This window comes from Argiope bruennichi, chromosome X2, assembly GCF_947563725.1.
Source record: "Argiope bruennichi chromosome X2, qqArgBrue1.1, whole genome shotgun sequence".
NCBI lineage: Eukaryota > Metazoa > Arthropoda > Arachnida > Araneae > Araneidae > Argiope > Argiope bruennichi.
The window spans coordinates 67,227,454-67,244,978 of record NC_079163.1 but is presented as its reverse complement, the minus strand read 5'-3'; the positions used below and the strand labels follow the sequence as shown (position 1 = coordinate 67,244,978).

The 17,525-nt window shown below is 34.2% G+C and overlaps 1 protein-coding gene across 3 annotated transcripts in view; it reads left to right on the top strand.

Moving 5' to 3' along the window:
• LOC129960145 (proton-coupled zinc antiporter SLC30A2-like) overlaps nucleotides 1-417 on the top strand; it is a 60,405-nt gene extending 59,988 nt beyond the window's left edge. For all 3 annotated transcript variants that reach the window (XM_056073323.1, XM_056073324.1, XM_056073325.1), the window contains one exon: nucleotides 130-417. In XM_056073323.1, coding sequence (XP_055929298.1) covers nucleotides 130-275 — 146 coding nt within the window. In that variant the 3' untranslated portion in view covers nucleotides 276-417. The remainder of the gene's footprint in view (nucleotides 1-129) is intronic.
• The last annotated feature ends 17,108 nt before the right edge of the window (nucleotides 418-17,525 follow it).

Below are 17,525 nucleotides of genomic sequence, written 5' to 3'. Positions count from 1 at the left end.
CAACAACAGATGCTTTTTTTTTTCATAGGTACACTTAAAAATATTTTATTAAAAAGCGAATCAGTGCAAATTTATTCTTTTAATGAACAGTACTTTTATACAGTCTTAAAATAAAATGTATTTTTGCAGCAAAAGGAGAAAATCCCATTGCAATTTTGAAGAAGGCATCCAGTATAATTAGAAAAGAACTAGGTGTTTTTGACTTGACGCTACAAGTTGAAGAATATAGAGAAGATATGCAAGACTGCAATAAGTGTAAAGAGCCTAAAGACTGATGCAGATCTACGTTCATTCATATTTTATTACACTAAAAAAACTTATCATAACTATTTATCATTTAAGGCAGTATAAAAATTAAAAGAAAGCATGGAATTTTTCATTTTTAAATATATTTTTTCTGTGCCTTTTAGGCTGTAACGTGTTGCTACTTATTTATGATGTTGTGTATTTTTAAGTACATCTTAAGTTATTTTTTGAACGATTAATTTTATTTATTAAGGTGCGCAAGAATTTTTGGATGAGTAGTTTTTAAAGATTAATATTTTTAACTACATAATTTAGACTTTCTTTTTTATTTAAGTCATGATATCTACATTATATTACTTTTCAAGCTTGTACAAAAAATATCTCTATCATGCTTATGTCGCACATATACATATATTTATTTAGCAAGCACCTTAATTTCGAATTAATAAATATATTTAATCTCTTTATATTATTTTGACTCCTGACAGTTACAGATTCAATGGCCTTACATTATTCCCACACGGAAAATTTCAGGAACTGAATTTCATTAAACGATTCACAATGATTATGTGCAAGAAATTTATATTAGCAAAACGATAATTCAGTAAAGTATTAATTGGAATATATTTTTAACATTGAAAATGCGTTTAGCTGAAAACACTGAATATACAAGAACTCTTCATTATTGTATTCATTATCACCTTAAATATACCAAACAGCATTAATTTTGACAAATTACTGATTTTCAAGAAAAGAAAGAGCCATGTCTCATATGATAAAAATGAGTGAAAATGAGATGTCCAACGAAAGAAAAGTCCAGGATAATCTTCGTCTTGACCTCAGCCACAAACCAAAGTGAACAAACATTTGGAAAAGAAAACGAGGCAGTAAAGAAAAGAAAAAAAAAATCTTAACATAGAGACAAAACGGTCTAAAACTTTAGGATGTTACCCAGAAAGTAGAAATATTCAAAAATGATTTTCTTATTTTGCTGGAAATACCAAAATAAGGAAGTGTATATGCTCAAACATTACAAATGACTGCGATGTATCGACAGACATTTCTAAGGACCCATTCCATCTTCGTTTCTAAAATAAACGTAAATTAAAGATATCAACTTCATTACAATTGTTTTTCTCCGATTTCTTCTTCTTTTTTTATGATGATTACACAAAGGAATTATTCACTGTTTCTATACTTTTTCAATGCGTAGTTATGAAAATACAGGGACAAATTCTCTGACATATTTATTTCATACCTCCACCCATTCATTAATTGCTCTATAGAAGACATCGTGCCATCGTCGCCTACTCTTTGTAAAACTCTCTTGCGCTAAAAAGAAAAAGGAAATTACTATGAGTTAGAAGCTTAGAGCAAGCGACTCATGGTAAAATACAATATTATTACGATTATATAATATAATATTTAATGATATTTTAAAATCTAATTTCAATTCTAATTAATTTCCAAAGTTTCATCTTCATTTAGCCCATATTAACTTCATTCTAAAATGTTCTCATATTTCTTGATCCAATTCCACCTTTTCTATTTGGTTCATGCAACAGAAGCTCTGCAAAATTGCTGAGATCGACATGTTCCCACACTTTGAGTGAAGGGATAAAAATCTGTCTAGCTAGACACATTATTTTAAGATACCTGGATTCCCCTTGTCTGGATCGACACGTGTAAAGAGGTCCCTATCAGAATCTCGTGGTATATGTAAGACCTAGGAAAAATAATTTCCCCCCTTTTTAAGCTTTTCCTCATTTCGCTCTATTCTGTGCTGACGTGCTTGTCGCTTCTGCTTCTACATAAATTATGCCTCCGTGGATGTAAAAAAAAAACACCGAAGTTTAAAAATTCAAATTTAAAGTGTTTTCTCTGTCTTCGACCACGATTCTGCTTTAAAAATTAGGATTACATGTATTGTATAGTATAAATTTAAAAACATTGAGATGAGCAGGAATAAATCGGGAATCAAGCAAAACGATATAAAGAGGACAACGCACTCAAGAGTAACACAATAGAGAATTATCATTGAACTGTAAATTAATCAACGTCATTTATCTTTGAAATGCGTACAGCTGAAGTCTGTTTATTAGGGTCTGTAGAACAAAACAATGCATTCTTTATGAGCTATTTTTCATAAATATCGCTACTGGCAGGCAATAATCGAAATTTTAAAAATTAATTTAAATTACATTATTATTCAATCATTCTTGAAACTTCTTTGTTGTCGATAGGCAAATCAGGTTCTAGCGCCCCGAAACCCCACCATACAAAAGTTTAACAACAAATATTGCTCTAGATATTCAAGAAAAGCTCTTTTCAGTGGAATATAGTGATTGAAGAAAATTAGATATTAGACCTCTGTAACTTTTAAGCGCTAGTTCGCAAGATTTTTTTTTTTTTTGCTCTGTAATTTAAGAATCTCAATAAAAATAAATTTAAATGATTGATATTCTTTAAAATTAATTAAAAAATTTTCTGGCTCTTGAGAGTTGAAACATTTAGAATTTTAAAAAGTTTCTGCAGAAAAAAAACTTGCTTTCAAATTGATACATTTATAAAACTTATTGAAATAAAAATATAAACTTTTATAAGAGTTTTTACTGAAAATTGAAGCAATAAAGTAATACGAATTTTCATTTACAAATTTCTATTTAATTCTAAATTCATTTAAAATAATAACTTCTTAACCGTTTATACTTATTTAATTCTTGATATTGTTGGAAACAGTTCAGACATGTATCACGTCGTTATAGAACCGTATAAATTCTAAAATATTAGCTTGTTCGAAGAATTTGTTTGAAAGAAAAACATGGTAGCATTATTAAAGAATTTGACTATCATTTATTTTGCTTATAAGCATTTTTCTTATATATTAGATTTACTTTTCAAACTGAAATGTAGAAATTGGAAATCAAATAGTGACAACATATCGACAGATCTGAGTTGCTTTTATTATCATAGAGGAATACACTTACATTCCATCAGAATAATTCAGAAGATTCTTCTTCCAAATGACGAGAAAATGACTTAAATCATTAACATGCCTTTTTAAGCTGATGTCTCGCGACAATAGATCTATAGCACGAATAGCCTCCTTCATACTGTTGAAACGAGCCCATCGTAGAGGTTCTTTCATTTTGGCAGAGATCACACGAACTTTTATTGGACGATTATGTTGAATATTCCAATATCTGCCACCGCCGCCACAGCCGCAGGAAAGAAACTACCACGTTCGCACTGCTATACCGTGCATTATTATAGATAACTGGAGATGAAACCAACAAGCGGTGTCGAATGAAGGCTGGACGCAAATGATGTCTCAAGAATTAATTGTAGTATGTAGTATCAGCGTGGTGTGGTATCACTTCGTAAATGCCGTAATGAAACAATGAGCATCATCTTCAGATATCGTATTGCACGAATTTTTTGCGGACGTAGCGGACCAAGATATTTCCATCCATTAGATTATAGTTTCAGGCCTACCCACGAGGTCACTTTCATCCATTGTGACGATCCATCAATTGTAACTGTCATCTTTCCTGTGGTATTTGAAAGATTCTATACAAGAACATAAAGATGCCTCTCAGACAACGTATAGAGTTTCCATCGTACTGAAGTCCTGCAGTATCTAAGGATATCGTGCGGAATGTGAAGCATGGTTTTGATGCAATTGCTTAACTCGGCGGCTAACTCTCGCGAAGTCCATGATCATTGATCAGCTCCCCCTCCCCCTCAAAAAAAAAAAAAAAAAAAAAGCACTGACGAGCTGAATTATTTGGTTATCCACCTAGAATCGTCCGGAAAAACATTGATCCCGAGTGAAATCCTTCCTTAACGAAATATTTTCCCCAATCGTGCAACTGTGCGATATGTGAACTGAGCATCATCATATGCATTCCGGAGTCCCTAATAACAGCGTTGTGCATTATGGTCAAGAACAACATCATTTTTAGCTAAGTTACTACTTTGTAAATTTATTATGGTAATCGCATACGCTATACACTTCAAGTCTTTTCACATACTACTGAGTAGAGATGAATCACTCGTGAACGAACGGGTCGAAACGAACTGATAATCTAAATAAACGAACTGAATCAAGTCGCCATTATCTGAATGTTTTTCTGTCGCGAACAATTGTGTTGATCCAGATATTTTCGCTGCGAATCACTGTGCGAACCCTATTATTCTCTCTCACGAATGACTGTGTGGATCCATCTCTTCTCGTTTGCAAACTGTGGATCTTGGTATTCCCCATTGCGAGTCACTCAGAGTTGCAGTTTTCTCCACGTGATGGAAGAAGGGGTTGGAATAGCTGCAATATTCCTCTGTAGAGGGGTAGCTGACCTAGAATGATAAAGCGGTATTGTAGGAAGAACGTTCCTGGTGGTTCATAATGCTTCCTATTAACAGTCTTAAAATTGGGGAGAGATGGAATGGGGATGTCAATTCCATTATGGGCAAGGCATTTTCTTTTTGAAATTATGGTATTTATAAGGGATTTAAGAGCCTTATGGCTGAAAGGCGCTTTATTGAAACGGGTGCGGGAAATTCGTGCACTTATACAGATTGATGAAAATTCATTTTCAGAATATAATTGTTGAAGAATGTTTGCAAAAAATACGATATTATACATAAGAAAATTATGTGAAAGAACTCAAATTTTGCTTGTATAATAAGAATTTCTATCTTTTCATCTTTATAAAAAATGTACATTCAAAAATATTCCATGCAATAGTATTATAAAAAAGTAAATAAAATCAAGCGTTTTTTTTTTTAATTTCTCCTGTTATTTGATTATCAAGGAAATATTTTGAAGAAAATATGTAGATTGACTTTTCTTAAATGACAAACATTGTTAATGGAATAAATTATTTATTGCCATGAAAATAAAAAAAGGCTGTATCATTTTTACAGGATATAGAAGTTATTACAGTAAAAATGATATAGCTTACGTTTGCATTAATAAAATATTTGAAAGCTTACTTACACTGAAATAAAAATATTCAAGCATTATCTTGTTATACAACTATATGTTTCAAATAAATAAATTTTTAGTATCCTTTCATTCACATTTCTATAACGAAGATTCAAAATGAGGAATATTAAATTGTGTTGCTCTTGTAATTTAAAAAATTGTGTTCATTTGTGCTATCATTGTCGATAGCGAGATGGTTCTCCTCTTTAAAATGGAGCTATATTCGATTAAATTAATGAAATAAAAATATTGTAACTCAAAGTGATGATATGTTTTTTCTAAATAAACATAAAAAATTAACTCTTATTACGCGCCATCTAAACTCAGTTGAAAAAGTGAACACCTTTGTTACGAGTTTTCCCAAACGCTTGTGTCCGAATTATTGATATGAACAACGTCACCAAATATATTATTCGCGATGCTGACATTGACATGAACAATGTAGATATCAACAACGAACTTTCTGTTCAAAATATCATTGCAGCTAGAACTGTGAGGTTCAAAAAGAAAGGAGCATCAGATTCCATTTCAATTGTGCTATTCGAAGAAATAGGCAAATCTAACCGAAAAGAAAAAAAGCTTTGTCGGATAATATTTAAAGTTTCAAAATTTATTGAGAACCCCAAAGTGTGTTATAAGTGTCTGAAATTTGGACACACACAACTTCGTTGTGAAAACAACAAAAGATGTAAAAATTGTGGGGGCACACATGCTGAGGAATGTGTTCTACCCACTAAATGTTTTAGTTGTGAAGAAACGCATGACGCACTCAATTGGGATTGCCGATTCTACTCGATAGAAAAAGAAATTATTAATTTGGTCAGATACAAGGACATCTCTTTTCAGGGAGCAACGAGATTAATGACATCGCCAACTTTCGTGCAAAAAGTCAAGAGTGATTAGCCACTTCAACTTCTTGATAATACCAACAAACAAGCTTCGGACCTCAAATCAGCCCTTCAGGAGTAAACAAAGCTGATAACTGGTCTTATTCCGCAGGGGAATGAAATGTTAAAACTTCAGGAAGTGAACCGCCAGTTCGTGACTCTCATCGTGGAAATCCAAAACAACTGTGACAAAAAAGTAGAGAAATATTCTTATAAAGAATAATACTCTTCGCAACATAATTGAAAATCAACAAGTGACTATAGACTCTTTAAATAATAAAATAGCATTGCTCGAATCAAATTTTGGTTACAGCTATTCTCATAGCCCAGGTCTTGTTCTTGAGCAAAGTTTCCTTGCTGAAATAAATCATCTCAGTGGAGAAGAAGAGATATTGGACATAGGTTAAGTCTCTTTTTTCTCCCCCCCCCCTTTTTTTTTCCTTCACAATGCATCTTATTCAATGGAATGTCCGGGGGATCAAACGTAAGATCCCGTGGTTGCTCGAATCCCCTTTTTCTCTTGCCCAGTGTCTGGTATTGCAGGAACCTTGGCTCAGTGCATCGGACCCATTTTCACTTTAAAAAAAAACTGTATTGGAAGGCAAAATTCGACTAGAGGCGGCCTTATTACGGGTGTTCGTCAGGATACACCGGCATAGCTTATCGTTCTCGCACTTCCTCCATCGGAAGTGGAGGTTTTGGCATTAAAGATTTTGCTTGGTCCGAACTCGGATTTCCCAATTACAATTATTAACCTCTATTCACCTGGTGGCAAGTTTGAAGCTTCCTGGCTGGAATCTTTTGCATCTCAAATTACACCTCCTTTCATGTTGTTGGGCGATTTCAATTTACATCACCCGGCTCTCGGGAGCTATCATACATCCTCCGATGCTAACTTGGTTTTAGATTGGATTAGCTCTAATCAAATGCGCTTACTTAATACGAACAAGTTCACCAGATATAGAGATGACGAATATTTTACGAACGGTTGTTACGTAACCAATATCAAAAAGTCACAAATACCAGTGATCAATACTTTTCAAAGAGGGGTGGGATTCAAATCCTTGATACGATCTTACTGGTGATATTTCGATTACAGGTTTTGGATCACGATAGAAAGTAACAATCGATACGATGTCACTGAAATTTACCGGAGCGGTGACTTCACTGCAAAGTAACAATCGATACGATCTGTCCAATAGAAGCTCTCGAACAAAACAGAAAAGGAGAAATCTGTGAATGGATTGAAAAGTGAACTGACCGGCTATTGGAATTATCGTATCATTGAATTGCATATCACTGAAATTTATCGGAGCGGTGACTTTACTGGAAAGTGTGAAGTCGCCGCTCCACTTCATGAGAGTAACCTTGACTTTCCGATATTCGCATTTGATGATGCACTATTTCATACAAATCCTTTTTAATTGCTTGTGACTTGACTTTGCATATATTCCATTTACTGCTGGCGTCATCTATTGGCAGAATATGCAACTAAAGTAAACAATTTAAAGAAATGATATATATATTTAATTCCAATTTTTCAGAAAATGGTTTAATCCAATAAAGAAATTAAATAAATAGTTTTGAAAAAAATCAAATTTAAGAAGTAAGCTGAAATAGATAAATTAATTCAATCACACGTTATTTAAATTAGTAAATTAAGTGTTAATTACAATTAATAAATTTTATATTTAATATTAAGTAATAATTTTTAATTAATAATATGATTGAAATAACAGATATTTGGAACAAATATTTAAAAATAACAATGGCAAAATTATTTGTTATTCAAAAAATCGTGGATTATGCATCTCTAACCAGATATCAGGGGATCCAAACCCCCTCTTTATTAGATTTGTCGATCTGTTCAACATGTATAGTAAATAAAATAAGGATAGATATTTCCCATGATCTGCCCCATTTCAATCTCAGTCGGTAACATCGGCATGATGTCCCTTCATACCCGCAAATACATGCATTGGAATAAATTTTCTAGAAAGGTAAACAAGCTTATTCAAAGGCAGGGCCAACTTCTGTCCCTCGACAGTTTAACTCAAACTTTTCAGGAAAGGGGTTCTGCATCCTCTTACTCTCTTTCTTGGTTCAGTCACTCTTACTCTCCTTGGTGGGATGTAAAGTGCAATTATCACAAGGCAATGAAAAGAAAATTTCTTAGAAAGACAAAATCATACCCTTCCATATCGAATTGGGTAGCCTATAGGAATATGTCTTCAGTTCTTAGAAAATATGCGAAGAGGCGTAAACGCAATTATTGGGAAAGAACATCGCAGGAGGTGGCGTCCTCACATTGCGCTTTTCCGATCATTAAAATTCTGCTGAACAAGGATGCGTCTCCATGCACTAATAATCTCATTCTTAACTCGGGCGTCACTTTAACGACGCCGCTCTCTCAGGCTAATGCAATCGCCTATAGCTTAATCAAGAGAGCACCGAACGAATGACTTCCTTTGGATTTCTCAATTGAGCTTGCCGAGACAGTTGAATATGAAAGATCGAACCGCTCTTTTTCCATTAAGGAGCTTAGATACGCTCTCTCAAAAACGCGAAATAAATCCCCAGGCTTAAAGCAGGTTAATAAGAAAATGTTGTCATGCCTTTCGGAAGAAAACACGATTATATTACTTGACGTGTTAAATAACTTATGTGCAAACAATACGGTCCCTGAATCCTGGAGAACAGCAAAGATAATACCAATCTTGAAACCTGGAAAAAGTTTATCAAAGGTCTCATCATATAGACCCATATAATTAACATCTGCTATTGGAAAAATTTCCGAACGGATAATATTGAATCGGCTTCTACAATTTTATTTAAATAAAAAATTCTTTTCCCCGTTTCATACTGGGTTTTTACCATACAAAGGCAGTGATAGCCTTTCAGCAGTCCTGCTAAACAAAATTTTGACAGTCAGAGCCCGGAAAAAGTTTGTGTATGGCATTTCCTTTGACATACAATCTGCATATGATAACGTTTGGAATGATGGCCTGCTACTTAAGATTCTACAATCCCGAATAAAGGGAAAGTTGGCTTTGTGGATCGCGCATCTTTTGCAAGACCGTAAAGGATTTGTGTCTTGGTGAGGGGCTTCCTCTTCACTTTTTAGGCAAGAAAGAGGCGTCTCTCAGGGAAGCGTTCTTCTTCATTACTCTTTACAATTTTCATGAGTGATATTTATGATATTTTACCCAAAGAGGTCACTTGCTTTATCTATGCAGATGAAATTTTCATCTTGGTGGAGGAGTCAAACAAACATAGAGGGTATTAAAAATAGGTTAAGGTTCCGAGTCTCCAAATTAGAGGGCTGGTGTAAGGAATGGCTCATGGATATTGCTCCACAGAAGAGTAAAATAATTTACCTTTCTTCTCGGAGATCTCCAGCTGAGTTCAAAGTCCTCTTTCGAGACTGTAATATTCCTTGGACTAATAATATCCGTTTTCTTGGTATTCAGTTTGCCGCAGTTTTCTCATTCCGCTCACATACTGAGTAACTCAAAAACAAAGCCTTTAAGAAATTAAATGTAATCATGGCCCTGGCTGCTCCAAGATGGAAGGGGAGGGGCAACTGCATCTAATTTGCTGAAAATTTGCAATGCTTGTATCACTCAAGCGATCGAATTTGGTGCTCACACGGTTGGCATGACGAATAAAGTAGGGTATGAAACTCTGCAAAGAATCCAGAACAATATCCTTCGCTTCGCTCTCGGGCTCCCCAGATGGACGCCTCTTCCAATTCTTTACAAGATTTCAAATGAGATTACTATGAAATTGAGATTCGAGAGGAAAAATACGGCCTTTTTTGTATATCAATTTTCTGCCTGCGATTTCGCAAATGTATCGAGTTCTATTATCGAGGTCAATTCCATTATTTCAAACCATATTTACAATAGGCTTCCTTGTGGAGCCACATTGGAGGCTTTCTCGCGCTTTGTAAATTTGTCACTGGGCAAAATCATATCGACAAGGGCCCCAATCGATTGGGAAGAACATCAGAATTTCGATATAATGACTCGAATTGGGATTCCAACACAGAGGTCTAGATCTAGAGTATAAAGCATCTATCCCAGCGGATAGAATAATTTTGGCCACAGATGCTCCCAATAATGAGCATTCAACAACACTAGAGACCATCAATTGTTCTACGATTACTATAATTAAAGGGACAATACATAGTATAAATTCAGTGTATTCAGGGGAAGGACTTGCCTTGGCCTTGGCTGTTCTAAACTTTATAAATAAATCTAAGGACTATATAATTTTGACGGATAGTTTATCAAACCTGACGGCCCTGAGGAGCCTGAATTTTCATTCACCGAGGAGTTTCCTTCTTCTAACTCGGTTCATTTTAGATGCTTTAAAAGTATGCTCTTCTTTGACACTGGTATATACTCATGCCCATGTGGGAATTGCTGAAAGCGAGTGGGCAGACTCCTGTGCCAAACAGGCGTTGACCTCCCCGATAACCTGTGACTGGATTTCGTCTGAAGATGTGAGATCGGCAAGTTACAAAGCTGTCCGACTGAAGTAAAACAAAGAATGGAAAAATTCTAAATACTATGATAAGTACAGGTGACTGGAAAATTTTAACTTAAAAGCAATCAACTTGTCTAGACGAAACGAGGTATTGATTTTCCGACTAATTTCTAGAACTCTTCCAGTTAATGCTATTCTTTATAAATGTGGACTAATCGATTCTCCTAATTGTACCCACTGCAAGGTTCCAGACACCTGCGAACATATCGTTTTTTCTTGTCCTTTATATGAAGCAGCAAGGGACTTTTTGCGTTCGAAGTTAGGCTGCATCCCGCTTTCGTTTGATTGGATTTGACTTTTCTTATGAAGGTCTTCTTAAGAAGAAGGCCATTTTGGCTTTTTTGGTGGCATCAGGTAGAGTTTAAGCAATCTTTGTGGTATTCGTGAATTTTGATTATTGTTAACCCGGCAAAAGTTAAGAACAACGATTCTGGGGCATACGCTGGAGAACACACCTTCATTCATAAGTTGCGCTGCATGCCACCGCATTTGTATAACTGTAACTGTGATGTTGCTGCGTGACGTCATTATGTACATATAGAGTGAAGCAATCACGAGTGTATGCTCGATGATTGTTCTGAATAAATATGCTTTAATTTACTGGCTGAAGACAGAATTACTTCCTGCAGCGCGCGGCATTTGGTAGATGCAGCTCGCAGAATTTAGATTTGATTTTGTTCTTTACATAATTGTAGTACCCTCAGCAAGACCGGGTTGTAGCGTTAGAAATGAAAATGAAACCGAACCTGTTCCACTCTGAACTACTGGATTTTGAGCTACTGAATTTTGAATTCTTTGAACAATGTAATAGATGCAAGTGCGTTGAAAGCTCAAAGAAAAAGAAAAGGGCTGAGAACAGCATTTTCTCTCAGCTTAAAAAAGATTGATACCGAACTTATGAAAGAACAGATGGATTTGAATCTACTTTCGATTTTTAAAGTACGAATTAATGATAAATTTCTGAGACTCGACACTAGTCGGAATCAAGTTTCTGCACAATTCTTGGAAATGAAAGAAGCCGAGCAACTGTGTTTAGATGATATGGAAGAAACAGAAAACTACCGTGACCGTTATATTGAAATTGGTTTCGGAATAGGTTTGAAATTACAGGATGCTGCTATTCTGACCGAATCTGAAAGGCGAAGTTTTAAATTGCTTAAAATTAGCTTCGCCACTGAATTTCTTGAAACCAAAGACTTTTTGGCCTTTTAAAGTCAATTCCAGGAAATTCATAATGATATAAATATTGCGGATGAACATAAGATGCAATACTTATTGCTGTTGCTGGAAGAACGAAAACAGATTTGCCCTCATTGTACGACGAACTTGAAGGTAAATTGAGGTCATTGGAGAGCCTTGAACAAATAGTATGGAGACTTCTTAAAACCTTTGGTGTGATACTGTTTACCGAGGAAGTCCTGGTTGCCTCGGAGAAAAATATAGTAATGAGACGGGCGCCAAAGGATTACGATCTTGATAATATTTAATGTCTTTCCTTCAACTAGAACTTCAAGGGGACGAGATGATGCAGCTGGCTAAATCCGGTTTCGGAAGTAATATTTGAGAGATATCACCCTACTGAAAGGATAAAACCTGATGATTGCATGAACCCTGGTAAGCTCCGAAAATTCTGCAGGTAAGAAGAGCAACGGCTGTATTTTTTGTGATAAATTTAATCCAAGTAAAAAATGTTATACAGCTAGAAAAATGTCTGTAATTGCTAAGAGACCTTATTAAGAAAAGGTACTTGTTTTATGTTTTAAAGCAAGTCATTTGAGTAAAAATTGTGATGTTAAAAATAATTGTTTTAAATGTAACCGTTCTCATTTTGAAATTATGTACCCGAAAATGAATAAAAATTATGATAAGTGTTCCATAAAAACGGAGAATTTTTAATCTAATTGCAATAGAAACGAAAGTATTCTTTTGATATATCAGCGAAAGTGTTATGAGTATTTTGAAGGCCACTCCCCTCAGAGAGGAAACTATAATTCATTCTGTGTTCGGGGGGGGGGAATGAAACTTAACTTAACATCAGTGTATTTTCTATTAAGGTTAGTGATTTAAAACGCTCTTGTGTAGTTTTGAAGTTCTTTCGGAAAAGAAAATATGTAGATTTATTTCTAAAATTGAAAATAAGCGTATTCTAAAAGAGTTAAAAAATAAATTATTTTATCGGATCCGAATTGTAAAGAAACCGAAATTGGACTCTTGATTGGGGATGATAATATAGAAAAATTATTAATTGGGAATTTAGTTAAGTTAGATTCTGGCTTAACGACTATTGAAACCAAACTAGCATGGGTGGTAATCGGAAAATTAAATTCGAACGTTAAAAATACTATGCTAAAGGCATCGTCGGTGCATGTAAGGAATGTCAGTGTTAAAGAATTACGGAAACTAGATGTTTCACGTATAACTGGCCCTTTCTTTAATAAAAGCACGAGAGAATTTTGATTTTAAGAATAAAATTAGAATTCTTTCCGATGGGAGATTTGAAGTAATGATCCCATGGAAATGTAATTCTGCGAATTTGCCCAATAACAAAGAACTAAAGGGAAGAATCGTTTACAAATGATGAATAATTTAAGAAACGGTAAATTTTTTTTTTGATTTTAAAAATTTATTTAGGGAACGGGAGGAGTTGAATATTATTGAACGTGTGCCGGAAGCTGAATTGAACAATGATTGTCATTATTTGCCTCATAGGTCTGTGATCAAATTAGATGGTTCTACAAGAATACGACCGGTATCCGATGCTTCTGCCTGTGAAAAAGGGAAACCATCTTTGAATGAGTGTTTATGTAAAGGCGTAAATCTTAACTGAATTAATACCTATCATTTTGGATCGTTTTAGAAATTATACGATCGGAATAGTAGCAGATATTGAAAAGGCTTTTTTTGATATTATTTGTTGCACTGAAGGTTAGATTGATCGTCCCCCCCCCGCAATGAAAAATAATTAGTGTACAGACATTGTTGTGTTTGAGGTGTCTTCCAGCCCTTATTTATTGAATGCATCTATTGTGAATCTTTTGGAAAATTGTAGTTCTGGATTTAAGGAAGTTGCACAAAAATTAAAATCTTCTTTTCATGTAGATAATTGTGTAGCTGGTGTTTTCAGTGTTGATGAAATAGATTTATTGAAAAGACTGTTAGAAAGATGTTTAATGTATGTAATTTTGAGAGCAATGTAGCTAAGTAGAAGTGTTGATAAACACTCAGGCGACGCTTTTATTTTGGGTATCATCTGGGACTTGGATAATGATGTTTTGAAATGTTTCGCGAATTTAGAATAATCAACGGACGAAATGGAAAGCGCAAAGCGGTTAGTTTTGTCTACAGTGCAGAAAGTTTTCTATCACATTGGAATGTTGGCGTCATCTACATTGCACTCCAAATAGCTATTGCAAAAACTATGGAAAATGAAAATTCCATGGGATCAGGAACTACCTCAATGTTGTAAATAGATTATTGAAATGGTATAAAGAAATTCAAATTTTGAGATATAACTGTGTCACATTACATGAATTTTTTTTTTCTTCTGAATTGCAAGTATTTATCGATGCAAGCAAAGGGTCATTCATATGTGGGATGCGTCTTCGCTCGATCAATAGTGGATTCTAGAATTAGCATAATTCTCGTTAGAGCCAAGACTTCAGTCGCTCTACTCAAACCTATGAGTATATCGCGTTTAGAACTAATGGTTTGTTGTATAGGTGCTCGACTTGTAAATTCTATTTTGAAGGCGCTTAATATGCAGGACTTGAAAGTTACTCTTTGGTCCGATTCCACTACAGTACTTTGATGGATTAAGGAATATGGAAATTGGTCATTTTGTAGCTAATAGGGTAAAGGAAATTAAACAACTGACTGAAATTCAATCGTGGAAGTATGTCCTAGGAAGCATGAATATCGTGCATTTGCTATTTCGTTGTTGTTCTCCACAAGTGCTTAATTCTAAATGGTGGGAAGGGTTTTTCTGGTTGAAACAAAATTCGGAACATTGGTCAGATGGTGAAATCAGTTGAGAGCCATGAGAAGTTAATGTAGAAAGAAATAAAACTAGAAATGCGAATGTTGATCTGGCAAGCGGTGCACCTCCCTCGCTTATATGTAATGTGTCTGAATGATAAAATGATTAGTATCTGTGTGGGTTTTAAGATTTTTAAATAATTGTAGCAAAAATTATAACAAATGTAAGGAACATGAACTTTCTGTTGCTGAAATTGAAAATTGAGACACAATTGATTCGCTTAACTCGGACATATTTTTTACCTGATGTTGAATCTTTTTAAAGTTTGTAACCTTTATTGATAATATTTTAAAAATTAAATCTAAAATAACTGAACATTATGATGAAAGTTCTTTTTTGTATCATATATTACCTGATAAACGTGAATTTACAAAACTTTTGATCAGGTCAATACACAAAAAGGACTGTCATGCTGGAATCCAAATAATGCAATCGTTAATTAAAGAAAAGTTCTGGATTATCAAAGCTAGAAAGAGTATTTTAAATAAATGTGTACTAAACCTGAAAATGTCTTGAATACTAATGTAATTGTAAAATATACTTCTTTCGGAAAATTAAAGAACCAAAGAAATTTGATATTTTGAATAATAAATGCTATAGGTTTGAAACTCTTCCCCAAGTCTCAAGGGGGGGGGGGGTATGTTGTGAAGAAAAATGCTTTTTGTAAACAAGTGGCGCTGCATGTCGCCACGTTTGTGTAACTGTGATGTTGCTGCGTGACGTCATTATGTACATATAAATAGTGAAGCAATCACAAGTATATGTTCTGTGGTTTTTCTGAATAAATAAGTTTAAATTTACTGGTTGAAGATTGGATTACTTTCAGCAACACCCAGCATCTGGTAGATGCAGCTCGCAGAATTTAATTTTTTCTTTACAGATTAACGAATAAGCATAATATTTGTAAAATTAACACCTATAAAGGAAGTAAAATTTACAAGTAAGGAAACAAAATGAAGTAATATATTACTTGAAATGCATCAATGCGCTTTGAAAGACGAAGTTGAACAAAATTTCTACGGCATATATTCAAACTCAATCGGATAAGAAATGGTTGAACTTACAACTTTTGATATATTACTTCAAACTTTGAAGCTACATCAAGTAAAGAGCTTTATTTGAGGGGGGAAATGGTTGTTTTCGATTTTCTTTTATCAGAATAAGTTTACATAGGAAATTGTTACTTTGTCATTTGCAAAATGATAGTTTCCGTCAATTTATTTGCTATAAGTAACGAGCTTGATGACCTATCTTTCTTTAAACTTTAAATTGCCCTTACTAATGTGACAGGCAGAAGGGGAATCGCATCCTTAATGTCTAAATCCATAAGAGCTATCTTGTTGGAAGAGGAAGACGTCGGCAAATTCCCCTTCTGTTCAACAAGGAGGAATTTATTTCTCCTGAGAATTGAAGAATCTCCGAGACGAAGGAGCAAAATTTTGTTTCCATATAAATAAAGGAAGAACAACCCGTTAAAATGGAAATATGCAAATGGATCAAAAATTATTATAATCACAGGGTTACTTTTTCTTTCAGAACATTTTTTTTCCCTTGAGGGATTTGGCTCCTGTATAGTGATAGCGCATACTTACTTTAAGCCTAAACTCGGCTTTTTAAAAATGCCAAAAGAAAAGGAGGAAAAACTTAAGAATGCAAAAAATTAATTGAAGGTAGCAGGAAGAAAATGAAAGCGGATTAGACAATCCCACATATTCGGAGAATGTGCATTTTAGCTTTTTCTTCTATATAATTATTGTAGAAAGGTATAAGAAAGTATATGCCCTCCGACTTAAGTTTTGTATTAGTCCAAAAAGAGGAATGTTGACAACAGAAATAATATACAAGATTTATCATTAGTTGATAACTTCAGCGACAGTGATAATAGTGGGGAAGGGGGCAAATTTTTCCTTATCGATAGCCACTTGCCTCCCCTGTCGTCGAGAAATTAAGAATTTCGTCGGCAAAATTCTTCACTGTTTTGGAAATGGAAGTACGGAGAGTTGAGTATCAAAGATATTTATAATTGAAATCGTATCTTAGTTATTATTAATAGGTAAATGATTTTCCAAGTTTTATAACAGTTATGTCTGCAGAATGTCGGACATCTGATTCTGCTATTTGCAATTGAAACTGTTGTTTGCACTATATTTGGCAGAATAAGCGACAAAGTAAATCAGATGTCGAGTTTTTCAATTGTTTTTAATGTCGATTTAGAAACCAATACGTTGGGGGCAAATTTGTATGGATTGTTGCATTTATTATTTTGATCACTTATGGGTAAAATTGTTGAAGAATTAGGGTTTCCCTTTTAACAAGATCAAGGCATATAATGCATGGGCATCATTTGACTGGTTTTCCCCCAATTCAAATTCTATTGAATACTTATGAAAAGAAGCGATATTTTATTTATTCAATCGTTCCTTTTTGCCGTAATAAATTTTCAAGATTTTATAAAATTTATTATATTTTACTTCATAATATTTTCTTATCTGGTGAATGGATAAAGCTAATCTAGTAAAGACTGAGGCAGCCACTTCACCACTCTCTTGCAATGGAAGCTTGCTAAAAAGTTTTGCTGTTGCCAAATGGTATGAATTTAAAATAATTTAACACTGTAAGTAAAATGTGTAAAGGAAATTGGATTAACTTTAAAATAAAATGTCTGCTTTTTGCGATTTAATTTATTATATTACAATTATTTCCCCAATAAAATATTACTAATTGCAATTTGATGGCTAAAACTAAGTACGATGCACAGGGTGAGTCTGAACGAGACGGCAATACTTTACTGAATGATAAAAAGCATCTATAAGAGCAA